This window comes from Engystomops pustulosus, chromosome 4 (genome assembly GCF_040894005.1).
Source record: "Engystomops pustulosus chromosome 4, aEngPut4.maternal, whole genome shotgun sequence".
NCBI classification, from domain to species: domain Eukaryota; kingdom Metazoa; phylum Chordata; class Amphibia; order Anura; family Leptodactylidae; genus Engystomops; species Engystomops pustulosus.
The window spans coordinates 40712843-40739796 of record NC_092414.1 but is presented as its reverse complement, the minus strand read 5'-3'; the positions used below and the strand labels follow the sequence as shown (position 1 = coordinate 40739796).

Genomic DNA, 26954 nt, shown 5'->3' with positions numbered 1-26954 from the left:
ACATTACAGGGGGATCTGTATGGGGCACATTACAGGGGGATCTGTGTGGGGCACATTACAGGGAGATATATATGGGGCACATTACAGGGAGATATATATGGGGCACATTACAGGGGGATCTGTGTGGGGCACATTACAGATAGATCTGTGTGGGCACATTACAGGGGGGTTTGTGTGGGGCACATTACAGGGGGATCTGTGTGGGGCACATTACAGGGAGATCTATATGGGGAACATTACAGGGGGATCTGTGTGGGGCACATTACAGGGAGATCTATATGGGGCACATTACAGGGGGATCTGTATGGGGCACATTATAGGGGGATCAGTGTATGGGGCACATTACAGGGGGATCTGTGTGGGTACATTACAGGGGGATCTGTGTGGGCACATTACAGCGGGATCTGTATGGGGCACATTATAGGGGGATCAGTGTATGGGGCACATTACAGGGGGATCTGTGTGGGTACATTACAGGGGGATCTGTGTGGGCACATTACAGCGGGATCTGTGTGGGCACATTACAGGGGGATCTGTGTGGGGCACCTTACAGAGTAATCTGTATGGGCACATTACAGGTAGATCTGTGTGGGGCACATTACAGGGCGATCTGTGTGGGCACATTACAGGGGGATCTGTGTGGGGCACATTACAGGGGGATCTGTGTGGGGCACATTACAGGGGGATCTGTGTGGGCACATTACAGGGGGATCTGTGTGGGGCACATTACAGGGGGATCTGTGTGGGGCACATTACAGGGGGATCTGTGTGGGGCACCTTACATAGGGATCTGTATGGGCAAATTACAGGTAGATCTGTGTGGGGCACATTACAGGGAGATCTATATGGGGCACATTACAGAGGGATCTGTGTGGGGCACATTACAGGGGGATCTGTGTGGGGCACATTACAGGGGGATCTGTGTGGGGCACATTACAGGGGGATCTGTGTGGGCACATTGCAGGGGGATCTGTATGGGGCACATTACAGGGGGATCTGTGTGGGCACATTACAAGGGGATCTGTGTGGGGCACATAAAAGGGAGGCTGTGTGGGGGGACATCACTGGGGACATTACAGGCAGGTTGTGTGTGTGGGGGGCATCACTGGGGATATTACAGGGGGGCTGTGTGTGGGGACATTACAGGCGAGCTGTGTGGGGCTCATTACTGGGGGACATTACTGGATGGATGTGTGTGGACATTACGGGGGACTGTGTGGGGGACATTACTGAGGGGATGTGTGGGTGACATTACTGGGGGGTGTGTTTCGAAGACATTACTGGAAGCTGTTTGGGTGAAATTACTGGGGGATGAGTGGGTGACATTACTGGGAGCTGTTTGGGTGACATTACTGGGGGATGAGTGGGTGACATTACTGGGAGTTGTGTGGGTGACATTACTGGGGGATGAGTGGGTGACATTACTTGGGGGAGGTGTGGGCGACATTACTGGGAGGTCTATGTGGGGGACATTACTGGGAGGACTGTGTGGGGGACATTACTGGGGTCTGTGTGGAGGACATTACTGGGGGGCTGTGGGGACATTTCTTGGGGCGTGTTCACACGTGGCAGTAGGAAGGGTCTAGGTTTGCTCACACATGAGTTTCCAGTGATGGTTATGTGATGGATAAGAGCACCTGGTGTCTTGTATTTGTTTAGATGCAAACCTGTGAGCGCAGCCTTACAGTTTTTTGGGAGAGTGTTAGGGGCAGCAGCAGGGCAACACTGTCAGAGTGCAGTCACAAGTTGCAGTTACAACTGCATCACAATCAGCTTTGAGGTGGTTTTAGGTGCAGTTTTGTTACTTTAACAAGTGAAAGACATGTACTGAATGGGTGAATTTGAGATTAAAGGGGAAACCTGCTCCACAAATGTCTTTCACTTGATAAAACAAAACTGCACCTAAAACCTTCTCAAAACTGATTGTGATGCAGATGTAACTGCGACATGTGAACGCAACTTCGGAGAACCAAGATTTCGAACAATGAAGGACATAAGATGTCTGTGTGGAGAACTCCACAGGAAGGAGACGTGGTGATGCCGGGCCTAAGGGTGGTGGCACATGTGGCGTTTTGATCCAGGTTTTAGTCCGTTTTTTGAAAACGCATCCATTTTTGTCAGTTTTAAATTAAGATAATTGGGAAAATCGGACAAAAACAAATGCGTTTTTAACAGACTGAAAATGCTTGAGAATAAACGGGTTCAAAACGTCACGTGTGCCACCACCCTAATAGTGAAGTGGACATGTCACCTGCAGTCACTGGATGTAAGTCAGGATTTCTCCTGTGTTTCTGTAGCTGTGTAGCCCCTCAGTAAAGTTGTTATTGGCACAGCCACGTGTGAGGGGGTTATGTACAGGAGGGGGCATTACTGAAAGTCTGATACAAATGCATTGGGGCCCGTGCCCCGGATCTTTTCCCACCCTAGCAACGCCCCTGATTGTAAGGCATCTCCCTTGACATCAAGTGCAACCTTCAGGAACCCTTATGACATGATATGGGATTAAAACCAAACCAGCATATCTATTCCAGAAGGAACCGATTCCCTACTCTGTTAACTTGGTTGGGTCTCTTCAGTACAGCATAGGGAAATGGTTCTAGAGACTTGTGACTAGGGTCGGGAAATCAGAGACTGGCAATTAAGGCCACCTTGTAGGCATGAGGAGACTTATAGTCATGGACGCGCCACTAAGAGATTCGTTAAAAAAAACCAGTTTGAAACAGTGCTGTCTACAGTTGGGAATCTGTTCCTTCTGGAATACATATAGTGGTTTGGTTTTAATCTCGCTTCATGTCATAAGGCTTCCTGAAAATCATGCTTGATGTTAAAGCAGCTGCCTTACAAGGTAGCTAAAAGAGGCATGTTTTTCTTTATCCCATCCTTGAAAACTTATTTGCATGTTTTCCCAAAGTTACACATACAATTCTTTAAGACACGAAACATATTTGTAGTAAAAAGCGGAGCTCAACCACAAAGCTATATTCATATATGTAACATCAATAGAGGCAAGACCAAGAGGGGTTAGAAATAAATAATAAAAGATAATTTTTTGATCAGAAGTACACTGTATGTACTTATTGCATCTATTCCCCTCATTGGTCTTGTAGCCAATGATTAAATCTAAAAGAAAAAATAAAATCATAAACATGTTAGGTATTGTTGTGCCCCAAAGTGCTCGATCTATCAAAATATAAAAGCTTTTATTCCTGGGGGGTGATCCCAGTAGCAGAAAATAGCGCTCATATGTCTGAATCACCTCTTTCTTGCTGTTTTGTAACACATAAAAATTTTAATAAAAAGTGATCAAAAGTTCATTCAGTTCGCAAAATGATAGCAAGCATAACGTCTTCTCATTCTGCAAAAACCAACACCTTACATAGATAGCTACGTACACTAAAATATGAAAAAGTTGTTGTTTTATACATTTTACTTGTTATTTTATAAAGGGGTGGTGTTATTTGGCGTGCACAGTGAAAGCCGTATAAATATGCCCAAAAAGAATGATGTAAATGTGAGTTTTCATCAATTTCACTCATTTTTATTTTTTCCCAGAACATGGCATGGAATATTAAATACCATCTCTAGGAAATACAATTTGTTACGCAGAAAACAAGCACTCATACAGCTGTGTACATGGGAAAAAAAAAAGATATGGATTTTTGAAAGTGGTGAGTGCAAAATGGAAACGCAAAAATGAAAAATGCTGTGTCTTTAAGGGGTTAATTAATAAAAATAGACATAAAAAAGACATAAAATATATATTTTTCATAAACATCACTAGGGCTACCTTTACCTATAATATGTATATATTATATTATAATAATATAATATCACAAGTGTGTGAATGAGAGCATGACTATTATACAGTATAATTTCCTTGATATTTGAATTTACACCATACAAAATATAGTAGTTTCGACTTACAAATTCGACTCAAGAACAAACATAAAGAACCTACCCTGCACGTAACCCAGGTACTGCCTCTATATCATATGTTAGGGGAACAAAACATTTTGTTCATTTGTTGTTGATAAAATGAGTTATTCTGATGGCCATTTTGGGGTCAGGAAAAAAGTCCCCTTATAAGGTTTCTGCCTCTCTGTGAATCAGCACTATATGATTTATGGGTTGGACTTTTTCTTGTCTTTTTCCAGCCTTATCTAAAATGAAATGAAGTCCTTCAAGACTAGGTTTATTTAAATGAGAGTTCACCCAGTATGTAATTACTCTAAAGTGTTTATGTTAAGGTTGATGATTATGGCTTAAAGCCAATGAAAACCCTAAAGTTAATAAAATTCTCAATATTATATAGAAAATGTAAAAAATGTTTTGATTATAAAAATAGTGGCCAAATGAAAAGTATGTACAGCAAATGCACTCAATACTTGGTTGGAGCACCTTTTGTATGAATGACTGCATCAATCCAGCACGTTAAAGTCAGGCAAGTTTACTGGCCAATCAAGCACAGTGATACAGTGGCTATTAAACAGGGTATTGGTACTTTTGGCAGTAAGGACTGATTCCAAGTCCTGCTGAAAAATGAAAATTCCATATCCAAAAAGCTTGTAGGCAGAGGGAGGCATGAAGTGGTCTTAAATTTCCTGGTAGATGGCTGGTCTTAATAAAAACACAGTGGATCTTACACCAGCAGATGACACGGCTCCTCAAACCATCACTGACCTTGGAAAAAGTACACTAGACCTCAAGCAGCTTGGGACCTTGATTTCCAAATGAAATGCAAAAGAGGCTTACAGCATTGTCTATTGCGCAGGAGTGGCTTGACACATGGTATGCAACACTTGTAGCCCATGTAGCCCTGGATACTTCTGAGTGTGGTGGCTCTTGAAGCACTGACTCAAGCATTGTTGACCCACTGAGCTTGATTGCAAAGCAATTGCCTGACCTAAATCTATTGCTCTTTTTATACATCCCATTATTTAATTTGCCTTAATTTTAGTAACCATTGCCAGCAGCTGCTAATAAGTTTACCATCCACCAATACCCTCAAGTCTTTTTCAGCTGCAGTTTTGCCAAGTAACTGACTAGAATTGTACTTTTGCTTCCATGGCCCAAGTGCATAACCTTACATTTAATCTCATAATTTCATCAGCTATTTCCATGACCATTCCTTTAGCTTCCACAAATCGCCTGTATTAAGTAACTGGTATCATCTGAAAACATTGAAACTCTATTGTGTATACCCTCTATGAGGTCATTGATAAAAATATTAAAAAGAAGTGGTTCCAATACTGACATCTGTAGCACATCCCTGGTAACTTCAACCGAATCTAAGGGCCAATCTAAGGGCCATTAATGATGACCCTCTCTTTTCTATCACTAAGTCAATTGCTAATCCAAATTCACAGATTACCCCCTTGTCCCAGCAGTCTCATTTTATGTACCAACCTTTTATGTGGCACTGTATCAAATGCCTTGGAAAAGTCTAGATATACAACATCCACAGCCTACACCAGGTCCAGACTAGAATTTATATCCTCATAGAAGCCAATCAGATTAGTCTGACAGGACCGATCACTCATAAACACATGCTGATGCTGGGTTATAAGGTTATGTGCAGTGAGATACTCTAGGATAGCATCTCTAACAAACCTCTTAAATATTTTTCCCACAATGGAAGTTAAACTCACAGGTCTGTAATATCCAGGCTTTGATCGTGTTTTGTATTTAGGCACCACTTTTGCTATGCACCAGTCCTGTGCATTTTTAAATGTTAAAATAAAGATGTGTCTATTACAGTACTTAATTCATGCAGTACCCAGGGGTGTATATCATATGGAGTGCATTTATTGTACATAATTTTCATTTGGCCAACATTTATGTATTAAAAAATTTTTTTACAGTTGGTTTTATGTAATACTATAATTTTTTGAGATATTGACATTCTGGGTTTTCCTTGGCTGTAAGCCATAAATATCAACATTAACATACTGTATATAAACACTTGAAAGAGTCCACTCTGTTTGAAATGACTCTATATAATATAGTTACTTTTTGATGATATTATAATTTATTGAGATGCACCTGTAGTGCAGCTTCAAGTTTCATACCCCGTGCCACTACTTTGTGCGACTAGTTTGAATAACCGTATATATTCTTGAAAAAACCTAAGTCAGCTTATACTCGAGTCTATTAAAAAAAATAACTCTCTACTACCCTTTCCAACGCCCCCCGCAGGTCCTCTTCTTGCTTCAGAAGCTCTGATGTCTCTTCGGGTCCCTGAGTGATGCCGGCAGCCAACAAACAATGACGTTGCCAAGTGGCTGACATCATTGTGTGTGCCGGCCGTGCTCAGGGATCCCAAGAGGACCCAAAAAGGGGCAGGACTAGCAGGCTATAAACTGGGGGTGCAGGGGTTGGCAGGTTATATACTGGGAGGGCAGGGGCTTGCAGGCCATATACTGGGGCGGCAGAGGCTGGCAGGCTACATACTGGGTAGCAGGAGCTGGCAGGCTATATACTAGGGGGACCCAAAGAGGACCCAAAAAGGGGAAGGACTAGCAGGCTATAAACTGGGGGTGCAGGGGCTGGCAGGCTATATACTGGGGCGGCAGGGGCTGGCAGGCCATATACTGGGGCAGCAGGGGCTGGCAGGCTATATACTGGGTAGCAGGAGCTGGCAGGCTATATACTAGGGGGACCCAAAGAGGACCCAAAAAGGGGAAGGACTAGCAGGCTATAAACTGGGGGTGCATATACCTCATATTCACAGTTTCTTTTTAAATAAAGAAGATGTTGGATTTTGGGAGGAGGTTGCTTTTTATTATTAAACAACTGACAATGTAACTATAGAGTGTATTGGTATAAAGTTGTTTTGGTATATGAAGCAACCCCTCCAAGAAAAAAAAAACAATATACTGGTTATATATAGGCGAGTTGAGCTTATTTTGTGATAAAAAAAAAAAAAACTTGTCAGGAGGAAGTTCAATAGTAACCAGTATTGACGGGCAGAACTGCTATTTCTCTCCTTATAAAGAGTGACGGAAATATTTTCAGGGGCCTCCAACACTGGTTTATGATGCCATGTTCAAGACATCTGGCCTGAGTGTTGGCATTAAAATGAGCCAAATTTTTTTGCACATGCAGAAGGTGGCAGCTCATTACAGGGTTTTCTTGCCAGAATACGAACCTTAGAGTTAAATGCAAAATGGACAGGTTTGTAAGATTAAACCTGAGGGTTCATTACTGTGAGATTTATATGACATTGTGTTTTATTCTGATTTTGTTAGATCCAGTGTTGCCATGGAGAGCTTTATTTAATGTATTCACACAGTTCAAAAGTCAAAAGGCGTAGGGGCACATTTACTTACCCATTCCTTGGAGTTCACAGAATTGTCCATTCTGTTCACAGCATTGTCCTCGATTTGGTCTTCTCCCGACCATCTTCAATATCTGATTTTACCAATTCCTCCTTTCCACTTTCAGACCATAATCTCCTTTCTTTTACTTTCAATAATCCTTCTCATTCTCAGAATCCTTCCACCCATCATTCATACCGGAACCCACGTGCAATAGATACTCATCAACTCACAGAAAACTTACAGACTGCACTGTCCCCCATCTCCTCTTTCACTTTTCCAAACCTGGCTACTAACCACTATAATCACATTGTCAGAAGCGCCCTAGATGAGATGGCACCACTCACTATCCGAAATTTTCAACACACACACAGGCAACCTTGGCACACTGAACAAACTCGTTTCCTTCGGCAGTGCTCCAGGATTGCTGAGCGTCTGTGGAGAAAATTGCGCACATCTGCAGACTTTCTTCACTTCAAATTTATGCTAAAAACTTATAACTCTGCCCTTCACCTTGCTAAACAGGTCTATTTTACTAATCTCATATCCTCTCTATCTAACAACCCCAAAAGGCTCTTTGATACTCTTCACTCCTTACTAACACCAAAGGTGCAGCCACCTGTCACAGACCTTGGGGCTGAAGATCTGGCCACCTATTTTAAGGCTAAAATTGATTGTATCCGCCAGGAAATAATTGCTCAATCCACTCACCCCTCCAATCCCCTTCCCTCCCATAACTTATCTTGTTCACTCTCTTCCTTTGAGCCAGTCACAGAGGAAGAAGTGTCTAGGCTCCTTTCCTCTGCTCGCCCCACTACCTGCATCAGTGACCCCATCCCCTCACATCTGCTACAGTCTCTCTCCCCAGCAGTCACTTCTCACCTAACTAAAATTTTCAATCTCTCTCTCTCTTCTGGGGTCGTCCCCTCTTCTTTCAAGCATGCTATTGTTACCCCTTTACTAAAGAAACCTTCACTGGACCCATCCAATGCTACTAACTACCGACCAGTTTCTAACCTCCATTTCATCTCCAAACTCCTGGAACGCTTGGTCTATTCTCGACTAACCCGCTATCTCTCAGCTAACTCCCTCCTTGACCCCCTACAATCTGGTTTCCGCTCTATGTATTCCACTGAAACTGCTCTTTCTAAAGTCTCCAATGATCTCCTCACTGCAAAATCCAAAGGTGACTATTCTCTCCTCATTCTCCTGGATCTATCGGCAGCGTTCGATACTGTGGACCACCAGCTCCTCCTTAGGATGCTTCACTCCATTGGCCCAAAGGACACTGCACTCTCTTGGTTTTCTTCCAATCTCTCTGACCGCACTTTCAGTGTCTCCTTTTCTGGATCTTTCTCTTCTCATCTTCCTCTCAGTGTCGGGGTTCCTCAGGGATCAGTCCTAGGTCCTCTTCTCTTCTCTCTCTATACTGCCCCCATTGGACAAACCATCAGCAGATTTGGTTTCCAGTATCATCTTTATGCTGATGACACCCAGCTATATACTTCTGCACATAACATCACACCTGCCTTAATCCAGAACACTAGTGAATGTCTCTCTGCTGTCTCTAACATCATGTCCTCTCTCTTCTTGAAACTTAATCTTTCTAAGACTGAACTTCTTGTCTTTCCACCATCTACTAACCAAACCAACCCTGACCTCTCCATCTCGGTCTGTGGGATCACTATAGCACCGAGGCAGCAGGCCCGCTGTCTTGGGGTTGTGCTGGACTCTGACCTCTCCTTTTTACCATATATTCAATCTCTTGCTCGCTCTTGCCGTATGCATCTCAGAAACATCTCCAGAATCCGGCCGTTTCTGACATTTGAAACTTCTAAAATGCTAAATTGTTGCACTTATTCACTCTCGACTAGACTACTGTAACTCCCTACTAATCGGTCTTCCACTCTCTAAACTCTCTCCTCTACAATCTATTCTTAATGCAGCAGCCAGGCTTGTCTTTCAGGCCAAACGCTACACGGATGCCTCCAGTTTGTGCCAATCACTGCACTGGCTGCCTGTCTCCTTCCGTATTCACTTTAAAATAATAACCCTCATCCACAAAGCTCTGAATAATGCTGCACCTCCCTATCTCTCTTCTCTCATCTCAGTCTATCGCCCTTCCCGTGCTCTTCAATCTGCCAGTGACATTAGATTAATCTCTACCTTAATTCGAACCTCCCATGCACGTATCCAGGACTTCTCCCGAGTTGCACCAATTCTCTGGAATGCCCTTCCCCAGATTCTGAGACTAATACCCACCCTCCAAAGCTTCAAACGTGCTCTTAAAACCCATCTCTTTAGGCAAGCCTATCACACTCGCTAACTGCTTGAAATGTCAACTCTCCCTTTACTAATCCATCCTATGTCCTATCTCCCATCTGTTATCTGGCAAACAGCTGATATATACCAAGCTCCAGGCTTCTCTGCAGTCTTTTAAACCTAGGACCCTATAAATAAGATGGCGGCTGATGGCTGTTTCAAGCAGCAACATCGTTGTTTAGTAAATTATTTATTAAATTATTTTATATTGTTCCATTATAAAGAATGGCTGGACCATTTTACAACCTCTTTTGTCACCCCCTCAGCCTCATAGTCTGTAAGCTCTTGTGAGCAGGGCCCTCCTATTGTTCCATATGACTGTTTGTTCTTTGTAATGTAATATAGTTGTATATGTCCCCTATGATTTGTAAAGCGCTACGGAATTTGATGGCGCTATATAAATAAAGATTATTATTATTGTCCGACGATTCACTAAGATTGTGCGCCCGATATCCTGCATGTGCTGCTTCTCCGCTCAGGTCAACCGGAGTTCACCTTCTTCTTCCTGGTGTATGTAAGTGCATTGTCTTGCGACACAATTTGAATCTTAAATACTGCGCTCAGTCCGAAACAGTCAGATCGTCTGACGGCACACTCTCCCAATTTCTGTCACATGAAAGCCAGCAAAGCTGCGTCACAATCCGATCGCGTGCAATACAATCCCAGCGCAAAACCCTGTTAAATATCTGTGCAAATGCCAAAAACGGCGAATAGTATGACGAAAGTGAGCAGTGGGTCCCTTTCAGTAAGCAAGTGTGCACAATCGTCAAGGGTGCTCCCGCTACCCATCTCCTGGGTCGCGGGCGCACCTGTGCTCCTCCCCGCGGCTCCGCTCCCGGTCTTTCTTGCCTGGCAAGTCCCTTACCTCGCCGCGTTCCCACGATGTGTCCGGCAGCCAGCGCACGCGTCCCCGCATCCTAGGGCGTGTGCGCTGCCTTCAGTAAATTTAAAGGGCCAGCGAGCCATTAATTGGCGCTGGCCATTTTCAGGAAATTACTCAAGCCTGCCTCTCCCCACACTCCCTGCCGTATCTTTGTGCCTCACAGCCTGAGAGAAAGCTCCATAGCGATTTTCCTGCATTCCAGTGTCTCCTGCGTTCCTGAGTCCCACCGCGTTCCTGTGTCTACCTGAGTTCTACCTGTGTACCAGTGTTCCTCTGTGCTGCGGTCCTGTGTACTGTGTTCCCGTACCCATCTGCTGGGACCTCCTGTTGCTGACCATGGATTGGACTCTGACGTTGCATCTCTGCCGCCTGTCCTGACCCTGTGCTTGGACCTGACCATGAGATTGCCTGCCATTCCTGTACCTCAACCTTGGCCGCCACTGCAGACAAGTCACGCCTGAGGAATGACCTGGTGGTACCATGTCGCAGCTTGTCTAACCCGCTTTGCGTCGGGCTCTGGTGAAAACTGGGTAACACTTAGACTCCGGTCCCAGGTAGTGGCTTGTGCCATTGTCTGCAGTGGTCCAGAGGATCCACAACCCTCAAGCCTGACAGTAAGATCTGGCCACGGATCCCGCTGTAGTTCCGTCTCACAGTCGGCCCGATCTTGCCACCATTGTGATTCCCCAATCCCGGCAGATTGCCGCTAAGCGCGAACAGCTGGAGCAAGTCACCGCCATGCTGCCACAGTTGGTAACTACCCAGCATCAGCAACAGGTCCCTGACACTGCTCCTGTGACTCTCGCTACCCCGGCTGGCCTTCCTGCTACTGAACCCAGGCTACGCCCATGTTTGATCATTCCCGGGCTCCTTAGCGTTGGTACCAGTAGTCAGTTCCAAGTGTGTGCCTTCTTGGACTCCGGGTCAGCAGGAAATTTTGTGGATGCTGCCCTGGTCTCGCAGCATCACATCCCAGTGATCCGCCTCGAGAAGCCCCTGGTCATCTCTTCAGTCAGGGGCCAGATTCTCTCTGATCCAGTCCAGTAGCGCACTGAACCAATTTGTCAGCAAGTTGGTGCCCTGCATATGGAGAGATTGTCTTTCTATGTACTTCCCCGCTCTACTTTCTCCGTCCTATTGGGACTTCCGTGTTTGCAGAAACACGCAACTGTGTGGCCAAGAAAGATGGATCTCTTCGCCCCTGCATTGACTATAGGGGCCTCAATAAGGTGACAGTAAAGATCCACTGCCCTTGATCACGGAACTCTTTGACTGCCTCCGTGGTGCTAAAGTCTTCTCTAAATTGGACCTTCGAGGGGCATATAATCTTATCCGCATGAGGGAGGGCGATGAGTGGAAGACTGCCTTTAACATCCGAGATGGGCACTTTGAGTACCTGGTCATGCACTTTGTACTGTGTAATGCGCCTGCAGTATTTTAGGAATTTGTTAATGACATCTTCAGAGACCTGCTATACACCTGTGTCGTTGTCTATTTAGATGCCATCTTGGTCTTCTCTCCTGATCTTGAGTCTCATCAAGTGCAAGTACGGCAAGTTCTTAGGCGCCTAAGGGCCAATTGTCTCTATGCCAAACTGGAAAAGTGCCAGTTCCATCAGAAGAGCCTTCAGTTTCTAGGATACATAATCTCCGATAAAGGCCTACAGATGGATCCAACCAAGCTGTCAGCGGTACTTCAATGACCTTGCCCAGTGGGACTTTGTGCCATACAAAGATTCCTGGGTATTGCTAATTATTACCGGCAATTCATTCCTCACTTCTCTTCCCTCGTATCTCCCATTGTGGCCCTAACTAAAAAAGGTGCTGATCCCAGACACTGGCCACCAGTGGCTGAGGACGCATTCTCAAGACTGCAGTCTGCCTTCGCCTCTGCTCCTGTACTGACGCGGCCAGATTTAGAGAAGCCGTTCCGTGTTAGGTGCTGGGGCTGTGCTCACTCAGAGAGGGAACTCCTGACTATTCAACTTGCCTTGGAAGAGTGGCGCTATCTTCTGGAAGGAGCTCATCACCCAGTCAGTGTATATTCTGACCACAAGAATATCCTGTACCTCCAGACTGCTCAGCGTCTCAATCCACGTTTTTCTTTTCTTTTCACGTTTTAATTTTTTGATCCATTTTTGTCCAGCTGAGAAGAACATCAAGGCAGATGCCCTCTCTCATGCCTCTGATGTTATTGGGGAAGAACCGGCATATCATCCCTCCAGAACAGCTGGTTGTGGCCGCTCCAGTAGACCTTCGGCAGCTCCCACCTGGCAAGACTTATGTCTGACCTGCCCTTCGGAAGAAGATTTTGACTTGGGGACATTGTTCTCGTGTGGCTGGGCATTCTGGGGTGCAGTGCTCCTTAGCCCTCATTTCTCGCTACTATTGGTGGCCGATCGGGTCCAAGACGTACCGGATTTTGTGGGTTCCTGCACCTCCTGTGCTCGTAATAAGCCATCACACCTCAAACCTGCTGGTCTCCTGATGCCGTTGCCGATACCCAGCTGTCCGTGGACTCACGTGGCCATGGACTTTGTCACTGACCTTCCCTGTTCCTCTGGGAATACTGTCATCTGGGTTGTAACTGATCGGCTCTCCAAAATATCTCATTTTGTCCCGCTTCCAGGCCTGCCGTCTGCTCCTCACCTTGTCAGCCTGTTCTTCGCTCACATCTTCCGGCTTCATGGTCTCCCCCGGCACATAGTATCTGACCGTGGGGTTTAGTTTGTCACCAGGTTCTTGCCTTCTCTGTGCAGCCAACTCTAGGTGAAATTGGAATTTTCTTCAGCGTGTCACCCTCACTCTAATGGACAAGTCGAGAGGGTTAATCAGATCCTAGGCCATTTTGTCTCCGCCCGACAAGACGACTGGTCCACTCTGCTCCATGGGCTCTCCTACAACTCCCTGGACTCTGAGTCTGCCGATGCCACTACTTTCTTCGTTGTCTATGGGAGACATCCACGACCACCCCTACCTCCCTCCGTGTCTGACAAGAAGCGCAGGTCTCCTCCCATATTCTTTCCAGGTGACAAAATGTGGTTTTCATCCAAGTATGTTCGCTTGAAGATCCCCAGTAACAAACTGGGCCCACGTATTCTGGGACCGTTTGAGGTGTTACTGCGCATTAATCCAGTGGCGTATAAGCTCCGCCTTCCTCCTACCATGCGCATCCCAAATTCTTTCCACGTCTCCCTGCTGAAACCTTTTCGTTGCAGAACGAAAAATGTAATCTACACCTTGAAGTGTCCAAGCAGCAAACTGTATATCGGACAAACATCGCAAGAACTGCGGAAACGCATGCAGCAGCATTTGTCCACAATTATAAATGCGGAAACTCACTTTGGAAGAGAAAAACCACTATCCACGGTAACTGCACATTATAGGCTACATCATCAGGGGAAAACTAATGGAAAACTAATATATTACAGCCAACTAACCATTTCTATACTTACCTGAATACTGGCTTCCTGCTTCTTTCGCCTTGATCCATGGCCCCTGCTTTTCCTGCTTACCTGGTCCCCTATGGTTATCATGACATCTTGGAGTGAAAAATTGTCTTCATGCTGAAAGTATCATCCCCTCTAACGGCTCCTTCTCCGTAACTCCTCATAACCTGGTGTTTTGCTTGGACTAACTAATACTACTTCTCCTCGTTTCTATATTCACCTGTATTTATTCTTTAAGTTGCTGGCTCCACTGGTTATCGGACTTTTGACATATATTGACTTGTTTACCTCATGCTAAGAGATACGTATCCCTTTATGTATGTATGTTCCTTGTCCCTGTTCTGTCCCGCTTTTATGCCCTTTTCCTTTCTTTTCCCAACCCAAACAACTGTGCCATATACTTCAGGTTGTATCATGTTTGATTTGTATCTATACACAAGTCATTACCTCTTTTAATTTGCGCTGCTTCTTTTCATAGCATTTACTTGTGAGACACTGAAGGGGTTAACTGTGGATGGGCGGTATGTTTCCCCTAGGTTTTGCTATTATGCAAGGCCTTAGTGCTGAGGTTGGGTGTCCAGCACCTTGGACACAGGTGATGGGAGCAGCCCATCAGTTTTTTTTAAAACCGCTCAGCAGAGCTGGAAGTGTTGTCTCTCTCTGGAAGGAGGCTGGAGAGCACACAGCCCTGACCTCTGTGCCTGGAGCAGCCAAGTGATTTTGTACAGTGGTGAGGTAGTGAACACCTGTATAGTTAGCACCCTGACGGGTAGGATTTTTGTTTGTTTAATGCCTGAATGTAAAGGCTGTTTTATTTTGCTGCTACAATAAACGCAGGCGAGACCTGTTTTGGACTGTACTTTGGTGTCACTGTCTTGAACTGCATCACAGCACCCCGCTACCACGGTCTCTACTGGGCCAAATTCCCACATATGGTGGAGGATGCGGGCAGTTCAAAAGACACACACCTGAAAGGCTCGCTACATCCTGCAACATTGCATGGCCTGGGTGAAAGCAGCAGGCAAATTGCAGGATAAAGCCAAGATGGAGGACTTTATTAAATACCTGCAAGAGGAGGCCAGAGCTAATCGGCAGCAGCAGCAGGCCATGCTCCAGCAGCAGGAGGAGAGGTCCCGCCAGCAGCAGGAAGAGTCCCAGGCTAATCGACAGCTGCAGCAAGCCATGCTCCAGCAGCAGGAGGAGAGGTCCCGCCAGCAGCAAGCCATGTTTCAGCAACAGGAGGAGAGGTCCCGCCAGCAGCAGGAAGAGTCCCAGGCTAATCGACAGCTGCAGCAAGCCATGCTCCAGCAGCAGGAGGAGAGGTCCCGACAGCAGCAAGCCATGCTCCATCAACAGCAGGAAGAGTCCCGAGCCATGTTCCAGCTGATGATGGAAAAGCTTTCTGGCGTTATGGCAGCACCGCAAGCGACGACTACTGAGGGGTCCCATACTGGTTTGCAAGGGTACCCGGTTGTCCAGCATTCCACGCGGGCTGCAGTGCAGAAGGCTTTACAAAAGATGACGGCGACCGACGACGTGGAGGCTTATCTCACTGTGTTCGAGCGAGTAGCTGAGCGAGAGGAGTTACCAGCTGAGCAGTGGGCAGATGTCCTGGCGCCGTTCCTGACAGGCGAATCGCAGAAGGCCTACTACGACCTGAGTGAAACGGAGGCCCGTGAGTACCCCCAGCTAAAGGCGGAGATTCTGGCTCGTCTTGGGGTCACCGTTCAAGTTCGTTCCAGCCGGGTCCACCAGTGGGCATACTCTGAAAAACTACCCCCGCGCTCCCAAATGCATGACCTGATCCATCTTGTCCGGAAGTGGCTACAACCCGAGGACTGCACCCCAGCACAGATGGTCGAGAGAGTGGTTCTTGACAAGTTCACCCGTTCTCTGCCCTCTTGGCTCCAGCGGTGGGTTGGACAGGCCGGTCCCACAAATGCTGAGGAACTCGTGTCCCTAGTAGAGAGATATCGGGCTACGGAGGATCTTCTACTTATCCCTCCCACACGAAGCAGTGCCAGTGACAAGGCCATTAAACCATCTGGTAAGACTGCTACTGCAGAAAAAGGGAAACAGGTCAGGTTGGGAGGGGGTACACCACTGGGGGGCTTGGATACACAGAAACCCAGTGAGGCTCGTGACAGAGGTCATAGCCGTATCCAGTGCTGGCGATGCCATGAAATGGGCCATATTGCTGCCAACTGTCCCCTGTCAGTGGAGCCAATGGACTGCAACCAGACCCGGCGAATGTCACTGTTTGCCCGGCCGGTTCTGGCTGCCGAGTCAGTCACGGATGCAGAACCCCAAGTGTGTATGGTCACAATCGGTGGTCACGCGGTGGAAGCCTTGCTAGACTCAGGGAGTCTGGTTACCCTGGTGCGGGGAACTTTGGTTGATCCTGGACTGTACAGTGGGCGTAAAGTGGGAGTGATATGTATACATGGGGACACTCGCGAATATCCCACTGCTGTCATCAACCTACATACCCCTTGTGGTACTGTTACCCATGAAGTGGGGGTGGTGGGGACCCTGTTTCATGAGACTATTATCGGCAGAGACTTACCGGTGTTTTGGGACCTCTGGAGACGAAGACCCACCTCAGGTGCTGTTGCAGATAATGGACGTCAGGTATGTCCGGCCTTGGCCCCTGAACCCTTTGAGGCCGATGTACCCACACCAGCAGTAGGGGTGACCCCAGGTGATGAATTCTCTCCCCTAGAGGTCCTAGCTGGTGAGGTCGAGGGCCACGAGGAGGTGGCCGACATGCCGGACCTTGAGTTTTCCCGTGAGAATTTTGGGGCTGCACAGCTACAGGACCCTACCTTGTTTAAAGCACGGGAGAATGTTAAGGTGATAAATGGGGTACTCCAAATACCAGGGGCTGACAAAATATACCCCCGAATGGTGATTGTTGGGGAGCTGTTGTACAGGGTCGACCAGATACGGGGTGAGGAGGTTGAGCAACTTGTAGTACCCCAATCTCACCGTAGGCTGGTGCTAGAGTTGGCACACAAACATGTGCTGGGAGGGCACTTAGGTGCTGAGAAGACCCGGGAGAGGATCCTGCAGAGATTTTTCTGGCCCGGGGTGTGGGAGGAGGTAAACCGGTATTGTAGCTCCTGCCCTGAGTGTCAACTTACTGCCCCGGTGTCCCACTTCAGGAGTCCTTTGGTCCCGCTACCAATCATAGAGGTGCCATTTGAACGGATTGCAATGGATCTGGTTGGCCCCATAGTCAAATCCTCAAGGGGGCACCAATACATCCTGGTTATCCTGGACTACGCTACGCGGTATCCCGAGGCGATTCCATTAAGGAACACCTCCTCCAAAAACATTGCTAGGGAGCTGTTCCAGGTATTCTCCCGTACCGGCCTCCCCAAGGAAATCTTGACTGACCAGGGTACCCCATTCATGTCTAGGGTAATGAAGGAGATGTGTAAGTTACTGCAGGTTAAACAGCTCCGCACCTCTGTGTATCATCCTCAGACAGATGGCCTAGTCGAGAGGTTTAACAAGACCTTGAAGGGGATGCTAAAGAGGGTGGTCAGCAAGGATGGGAAGGACTGGGATTGTTTGTTGCCCTATTTGATGTTTACCATACGTGAAGTTCCCCAGTCCTCCACGGGTTTCTCACCCTTTGAGCTGTTATATGGCCGTTCCCCACGTGGGCTTTTGGATATAGCCAAGGAGACCTGGGAACAGGAGAGGACCCCCCACCATAGTGTGATAGAACACGTCTCCCTTATGCAGGACCGCATAGCGGCGGTAATGCCCCTTGTAAAGGAGCACATGACAAGGGCACAAGAGGCCCAGTCTAGGGTCTACAATAGGTCAGCCAGACTCAGGACCTTTAACCCAGGCGACAGAGAGCTAGTTCTGGTGCCCACCGTTGAGAGCAAGTTCTTGGCAAAATGGCAAGGACCATATGAGGTCATGGAGAAAGTAGGGGAGGTAACCTACAAGGTATCTCAGCCGGGGAGGAGGAAACCCGAACAGATATACCACGTGAACCTCCTAAAGCCATGGAGGGAAAGAGAGTCCCTGATGGCCGTGGGAGTAGAAAAAGCGTCTGTCCCCAAGAAGGGGACACCGGAGGTAGGTGTACCCGATGCCAAGGTGCCTGAAGTACGGATCTCGGAGTCCCTCTCCAGGGCCCAGATTCAGGAAGCGAAGGAGTTTGTGCTCCGAAATGTGGATGTGTTCTCTAAGTTACCGGGACGTACTTCAGTCATCAAGCATGATATCATAACCGAACCCCACATCCGGGTACACCAAAAACCCTACCGGGTCCCTGAAGCGCGCCGGCTTGCCATATCCGAAGAAGTCAGGCAGATGTTAGACCTGGGGGTTATCGAGGAGTCTAAAAGTGACTGGTCGAGTCCTATTGTGTTGATTCCCAAACCTGATGGTTCCCTACGGTTCTGCAATGACTTTAGGAAGTTGAACGAGGTGTCCACATTTGATTCTTATCCCATGCCCAGGGTTGACGAGTTGATAGAACGACTTGGACAGGCTAGATTCTTCTCCACCCTTTACCTGACGAAAGGGTATTGGCAGGTACCCCTTACTGACAGGGCCAAAGAGAAGACCGCTTTTGTTACTCCTGATGGGCTTTTTCAGTACGTGGTACTCCCCTTTGGGCTACATGGGGCTCCCGCCACATTCCAGAGGTTAATGGATCTCGTCCTAAAACCTCACCGGAGATATGCCTCGGCCTACCTGGATGACATCATAGTTTATAGTAACGATTGGGAGAGTCACCTGGCCAAGGTGCAAGCAGTGGTAGACTCCCTGAGGGCAGCAGGGTTGACAGCGAACCCCCAAAAATGTGCACTGGGTCTGGAAGAGGCCCGTTACCTGGGGTACCGTATTGGGCGAGGTGTCATCAAACCCCAAGTAAATAAAGTGGAGGCGATCCAGCAGTGGCCACAACCTATGAGCAAGAAGCAAGTGAGGGCTTTCCTAGGCATAGTGGGCTATTATCGCCGATTTATCCCCGATTTTGCTACCATAGCGGCACCCCTGACTGACCTGACCAAGGGTAGCAGGGCGGTGATGGTAAAGTGGAGTGAAGAGGCTGAGGGTGCGTTTCAGCGACTTAAGACGGTTTTGTGCGAGGGACCGGTACTGATCACCCCTGACTTCACCAAGACCTTTATTGTGCAAACTGACGCTTCTGACGTGGGCTTAGGGGCTGTCCTGTCCCAAGTAGTGGAGGGTGAGGAACATCCCGTGACCTTCCTGAGTCGCAGGCTCACACCTCCTGAGAAGAACTATAGCATAGTTGAGAGGGAGTGCTTGTCGATAAAGTGGGCTCTGGAATCCCTGAGGTATTACTTGATAGGGCGACAGTTTACACTAGTGACCGATCACTCTCCCCTCACCTGGATGAGTCAGGCCAAAGAGAGGAACGCCAGGGTCACAAGGTGGTTCCTAATGTTGCAGAATTTCAAATTCACGGTAGAACATCGAGCAGGAAAGCTGCATGGGAATGCCGATGCCCTGTTTCGTACCCACTGTCTGATGGCCAAAAGTGTTCGCCCCCACAGGGTCAAACAGAGGGGGAGGGTATGTGAGACACTGAAGGGGTTAACTGTGGATGGGCGGTATGTTTCCCCTAGGTTTTGCTATTATGCAAGGCCTTAGTGCTGAGGTTGGGTGTCCAGCACCTTGGACACAGGTGATGGGAGCAGCCCAATCAGTTTTTTTTAAAACCGCTCAGCAGAGCTGGAAGTGTTGTCTCTCTCTGGAAGGAGGCTGGAGAGCACACAGCCCTGACCTCTGTGCCTGGAGCAGCCAAGTGATTTTGTATAGTGGTGAGTTAGTGAACACCTGTATAGTTAGCACCCTGACGGGTAGGATTTTTGTTTGTTTAATGCCTGAATGTAAAGGCTGTTTTATTTTGCTGCTACAATAAACGCAGACGAGACCTGTTTTGGACTGTACTTTGGTGTCACTGTCTTGAACTGCATCACAGCACCCCGCTACCACGGTCTCCACTGGGCCAAATTCCCACATACTACAGCGCGCGCCTAATACTTTTGGGCGCTAATCGAACGGCGCCTTACTGGCTATTGGGTCCAGGGTTGAATACTTGCTGGTGTTCTGGCGCGTGCGCATAATTTTGTTGGACGCATGCGCATACTGATGGTCCGGGAATGGTTCACTTGACTTACAGCCATTCGCCACTTGGCTCATGCGCCTTAATGTTATCCGCCGCTACCTGTATGCGGCACCTGCGCATAATGGGACTTCCAGTTCTCCGGTCCAACAGACATACGGTGTCTCTGTATGGCCGCCATCACTCCACCTGATTCTAAGGTAATTTCTGATTTCTTGGGCATATAAGCGGGACAGAACACTACAGTGCCATCACCCCTGAGGAAGTCACGAGGACGTGACGTAACGCGTGGGGTTCCTTTCCCACTACTGGCTCACCCTCTTCCCCGGTCTGCTTTGCCTCGCACCTACTCAGGTTTTTTCACTCCTTATATATACTTTTTTGCTTGAGGTAACACCACTTTAATATTTGTATTTGTCTTAAGATCTGGTTGCCGTATTCATGCAGAGCTGGGGGTTTACTTAGGGAGGGTGTTTGTCTGCCTGTGGCTTACCCCCAGGTCTGGGACTTTGTTCCCTGACCCTTCTGGGGACAGTTGTGCTCATGGTAGCACTTTTTAAGTGATTTTAGATTTTTTTGTGTTTCTTAGTGTTTGTTACTCATTGCATATGACTAAATAAAGTACATTTTTTGCCATATTTTTGCATTGCTTTTTCTTGTTACATATTCCCTGCTGAAACCTGTTGTCCTGAATCGATTCTCCCGACAAGTGCCTCCTCTTGCTCCTGAGGCTGATGCTTCTGATGTCTTCGTGGTGTGAGAGGTTCTTGGCGGTCAGAGGGAAACGATTCTATGTTGTTGACTGGAAGAGGTTTGGTCCAGAGGAGAGGTCTTGGGAACCTGAGGAGAACATCCTGGATCGTACTCTTCTACACATGTTCCTCCAGTCCAAGAAGAGGGGGGCCGAGGGGGGGGTACTGTCACGGGTGCTCCTGTGACCCATCTCCTAGGTCGCGGGCGCACCCGTGGTCCTCCCGGCAGTTCCAGTCCCGGTCCCGCTTCCCCGGTGAGTCCCTTATCTCGCCGCGTTCCCACGATGTGTCCGGCAGTGCAGCACGCACGGCCCTGCATCCTAGGGCGCGCCCGTGCCGCCTTCAGTAAATTTAAAGTGCCAGAAAGCCATTAATTGGCGCTGGCCATTTTCAGGAAATTACTTAAACCTGCCTCTCCCTACACTCCCTGCCAGATATTTGTGCCTCACAGCCATTTGTGCCTCACAGCTCTATGGCGATTTTCCTGCGTTCCAGTGTCCCCTGCGTTCCTGAGGCCCTCCGTGTTCCTGTGTACCAGTGTTCCGCCATGCTGCTGTTCCTGTGTACCAGTGTTCCTCCATGCTGCTGTCCTGTGTACTGTGTTCCCGTACCCATCTGCTTGGACCTCCTGTTGCTGACCCTGGATTGGACTCTGACCACGAGATTGCCTGCCATTCCTGTACCTCAACCTTGGCCGCCACTGCAGACAAGTCACGCCTGATTAACAACCTGGTGGTACCACGCAGCAGCTTGTCTAACCCACTTTGTGGCGGGCTCCAGTGAAAACCGGGTACCCCTTACACTCTGGACCCAGGTAGTGGCTTGTGCCATCGTCTGCAGTGGTCCAGAGGATCCACAACCCTCAAGCCTGACAACAATGTAAGGAATGAAGGAGGAAGGAGCTTTCATTGATTAGATGGTTGGAAAGAGACAACAAAAGGAGGTAGAAGGCAATCCTAAAACCGAAAGCAGACAGCAACAGAAGGCAAGATGGTTGAGTTTGCCAATTAAACTTAGACAAGTTTTTAATTTATAAGTTGCTCTGCTAGTTAATTATTTCTATAGTACATAGTATGATGTAGAATGGTAACAGAAAAAGAAAAGCTTGGGTAAATTTACAATGATATTCAAGACTTACCTTGCCAACAAGCTTGCCTTTTCTATTCATACAAAGGTAAAAATCAGTTTCTTTCCCTTTTATCCGGACTTGACTTCCAAATGTGTCAGTTTCCACTAGCAGCTGGGCTTGGAAAGAAAGAAGAATGTTGATTAATTCATCTACAGTTTAAAGCTACATTCTTATCTCGTTTTTAAATCCTATGGAGCTTGGAGCCCCTCAGGCTTATTTGTATAATAAAAAAAAAAAACAGACAGTAAGAAGCTGAAAGAAGATCAGATCTTACTAGAGGGGACACACAGCTGTATGTCAGTGTATTTGGTTGACAATCCTTTATCCTGGTGGTAGATGTCCTTTAAGTAAGGGGAGATGAGAGAAGGTTTTCTTTGATTTGATTTTTTATGGTGCTTGGGCCCCCAAAGCAGACACCAACAATGACCTTGGAACTCTGCTGGTGATCTAGGTTTTGCCTCATGTGCGCAAAGGGGTTTAGGGAATGAGCGATGTCAAGACTTATTTTGTTGTATTTTATTCTTTTGTATGGTTTCTGTTGCTGATTGTTTTCTCCCCCTTTCAATACCCCGAGGTTGGTATGCAGATGACAACTGCAGGAAATTTATATTGCTTCTCAGACTCTTTTGCCTGGCGGAATTTTTTATCTCTGCCCTATGGATATTTTCTGTGAACTTCAAGGATCTTGCTGAAGTGAGCAGGGGCATAACTAGAAGCTGCATGCCCCCGCTTTCCCCATGCAAATTTATCTACATATTTGAACATAGACATACAATCACACACATATATACACTCATATACACACACACATTTATAAACTCATATACACACATTCAGGGCTGTTGCCAACACTGGGCATGCCGGGGTAAGTGTCGGGGCCCAGAGCTGCTGGGGATCCCCTTATAAAGCTGTACATAAAGAATCCATGGGGTTGAGGGGGGCTGTATCTAATGAATCCATAGGGTGTGAGGGGGATTTATATAAAATAACCATGAGAGGGCTGTATGTAAAACAACCATGAGGGGGCTGTTTGGTATAAAAACTAGGGAATATTTTAAATTCAGATTTTTTTGTGCCACCATGTGTGTTTACTGCAAAGAGGCCCATTGAGGCTCTCTCGCCGAGGGGCCTACTGATACCTGGAGCCAACCCTGTATACATTTATACACTCATATATACATTTATATACTCAAGCATATAGTATATACACACACTCATTATATATACTGCATACACTCGAGTATAAGCCGAGTTTTTCAGCACAAAAAATGTGCTGAAAAACCCTAACTCGACTTACACTCAAGTCTATAAAGAAATCTAAATGTGTACTCTCTTTCCGACGACCCCCCCCCTTCCCCCGGCAGGTCCTATTAATTCAGCGATGTTTTTGTGTGCGATCTGTCACAGGCATCATAACGTCAGGTTCTCGCTGATGTTCTAATGTGTGTTGGCATCGTCACACATTATGATGCGCGCCGACACAGGACCAATTCTGGACATTGCTGAAAAGAAGAGGACCTGCTGAGGGAACGTCGGAAGGGCAATACACATTTTTTTCTTAGAGGCTGTATACTGTATACTGGGGGACTTGGGCTGCAGGCTATATACTGGGGGACTTGGGCTGCAGGCTATATACTGGGGGCAAGGGCTGCTGGCTATATACTGGTGGGGCAGGGACTGCAGGCTATATACTGGGGGGAAGGGCTGCAAGCTGTATACTGGGGAGCAGGGGCTGCAGGCTGTATACTGGGGGCAGGAGGTACAGGCTATGTACTGGGGGGAAGGGTCTGGCTGGCTATTTACGGGGGGCAGGGGGTTTCGGTTATATATGGGACAGTCACTGCAGGCTGAATACTGGTGGGCAGGGGCTGCAGGTTATATGCTGGGAGGCTAGGGCTGCAGGTTATATACGGGTGCAGTCACTGCAAGTTGTATACTGGGGGCAGGGGCTGCAGGCTATGTACTGGGGGGGAGGGTCAGGCACGCTATATACCTGGGGGGCAGGGGCTGGCTGGCTATTTACTGGAGGGCAGGGGCTTCAGAATATATATGGGGGCAGTCACTGCAGGTTGTATACTGGGGTCAGGGGATGCAGGCTATATACTGGGGGGCAGGGGCTGCAGGCAATATGCTGGGCAGGGTCTGGCAGGCTATATAATGGGGGGTATGGGCTGGCTGTGGGGCAGGGGCTTGTGGCTATATACAGGGGACATGGGCTGCAGGCTGTATACGGGGGGACATGGGCTGCAGGCTGTATACGGGGGGACATGGGCTGCATGCTATATATTGGGGGCAGGGGCTGTAGGCTATATACCGGGGGCAAGGGGCAGGCTGGCTATAAACTGGGGGCAAAGGGCTGGCTGTATTCTGGGGGAAGTTGTACATCATGTATACATACAGTATATACACATATATAATATATACATTAATATACACACATCGGGGGAGATTTATCATTCGTCCTATGTAGCGTATAAATGTCGCATTTTTTTCTCGCTAAAAAACCCAGCCAAAACTATGTTTGCGCAAAAATTAGCAACTCTAAAATCACGCAAATGCAGAAAAAATACACCACAGAGTATGCAACCCCATATTTATCAAATAAGAATTTTCAAAAGAACGCAAATTTAATTGCAAAACTACACCACATAAGAGGTGGTATATGTAGGTCCATTGCTACTACAGGGGGAAGTTTTTGCTCAATTTTGAGGTTTTTGCTCAATTTTGAGGTTTTTGCTCAATTTTGAGTTTGAGGTATCTGAGAATTTCCTGTGCAAATTGAGCATACATATAACTAGTGCAGTCTATTTGCATAGAGCACACACAGCTTGGGGCTGCCATAGCAACGATCGGCGCCCCCCAAAAACGGCTCGGGGGGACTATCGTGGGGGAAAGACCCCCCCCAAAGGCAACTGCTGCAGTCGTGTTGATCGCGGGATTTAACGGGTTAAACACCTGCGATTGGAGCCCACTCTGGCCTCTGGTGTTACCCGGTGATATCAGTGGTAGATTACTGCTGACATCCCGCAACTCCTGATGCCGGCACGGTTCCGGTGCAAAGCCAAACCGGTATCGGCTCGGCGCCGTACGAGTCCGGAGCTGAGTGCTAATAGCGGGAGCTCGCATAGTACTGGAACGCTAAGGGGTTAAACATGTCCCCAGTCCAGGTAAAGAGCAAGGCATGCCCAAATTTGTATTACACAAATCACACAATATACAGCTGAATCCATAATTATTTTGACACTGACAGAATTAATTTATTACCTGTTTACTGAACCATATTCAAGTTATAATTATACAAAGGACATGTACATTAAAGGGGTATTCTCGTCTCGGCATTCACATTCAGTTTCATTAATCTTCCATATATAAACATTTCTTCAATTGGATGTTATTAAAAAAAAATGTTTCTGTGTGAAGATAATTTCCCATAAACATAGCCATGTTGTCCCTTAGAAACGAGATAGCTTCCTCGGTTACGACCACCTCACATTTAGGCAGCAGTGGCCAGACATGTACTATTGAGCCCTGCCTGACCACCTGGATTCAGCGATCATTACTACAGGACGGCTGTGGGACATGTAGTAATTCTCAGATATTTCATATACAAAACCTTTTTGTTTATTTGTGCAATCCCTTCAGCAGAGGTGGCCGTATCCGAGGAAGCCATCTCGTTTCTAAGGGACCAAATCACTACATCTATGGAAAATTATCTTCACACAGGAATATTTTTTTTAATAACATCTAATTGAAGAAAGGTTTATTAATGTCAGATTAATCAAACTGAATGTGAATGCCCAGACGAGAATACCCCTTTAAGTCCGTACTTTCAGCTTCTATTTGAGGGTAACCACATTAAAATTGGATCGGTGGTTTAGGAGTTTTAGCTCCTTACTATGTTCAACCCGTTTTGGTTTTTGCATTTTCATTTTTCTCACCCCACCTTCAAAAATCAAAAACTTTTTTATTTTTCCATGTAAAGAGCTGTGTGATGGCTTTTTTTATGTGTAACAAATTGCACTTCATAGTGACAGTATTTAGTATTCCATGCCATGTACTGGGAAGCAGGAAAAAAATTCCAAATGTAGTGGAATTGATGAAAAAATGCAGGTTTCTTGTAGACTAGGATTTTACGGCTTTCACTGAGCGCCCCAAATTACATGTCTGGTGTATTCTTTGGGTCTCTGCGATCACAGGGATACTAAATGTATGTAGGTCTTATAATGTTTTCATATATTTTTAGAACTGTACAGCCTTTTGATCACTTTTTAGTGAACTTTTTATATTTTGCTAAATTTTGCCCTCTCAGCCACCTTCATGCCAGTGGGACATGAAAGGGCAAGAAGGGATGGCGTGACCGGCAAAGAGTAGGCCGGCACGTTGCGTTACTGTCCCCACACCTGCGCACTCGCTGCCGCTGGAGACTTTTCACATGTGCCATTAAAGGACACCTGTTGGGTCAAAACAAAGGGCTAGCCACACTTACTTATGAAATACTGATGAGTAGTAAGTAAGTATTTCTCTCTTGAAATACTAATGAAATCATAGCTGTAGCAGAACATACCAATAAGCTTTGTCACGCTGTGGCATTTAACACACAGTGGTCATATCTTCCAGTGGTCTGACGTATTCTTAATGGGGCAGTTCGGGCACTCCCCTCTCTTCTCTGCCCCTCCCATGCTAGATGCCGTCGGTGACTGTAGCATGCATTTTTGAAATGCATCCAAATCAAAGCCCAGCCCCTGTGACTACCCCAGGATTTTGTCAGGGTGCAAGGTAAGTTATAACACACAATTATATTGTAATGCAAATGCTTATAAAAGGCAGAAAGGCATATTTGCACTGCAGGTGTAATGGGCTTCTGCAATCTGTCTTTAGTGAAAATGAGGTCCCTGGTGACAGGTTCCCTTTGAACATCAGGAACAACCGTTATTATATTTTGATAGATCGTACATTTTGGAATGCAGGGATACCTAACAT

The 26954-nt window shown here is 47.0% G+C and overlaps 1 protein-coding gene across 1 annotated transcript in view; it reads right to left on the bottom strand.

The window, feature by feature from the left end:
- Positions 1-26954, bottom strand: part of FGF18 (fibroblast growth factor 18) — a 171516-nt gene that overhangs the window by 20607 nt on the left and 123955 nt on the right. The window contains exon 5 of the mRNA XM_072145775.1: positions 21984-22090. Within this exon, the coding sequence (XP_072001876.1) occupies positions 21984-22090 (107 nt within the window). The remainder of the gene's footprint in view (positions 1-21983; positions 22091-26954) is intronic.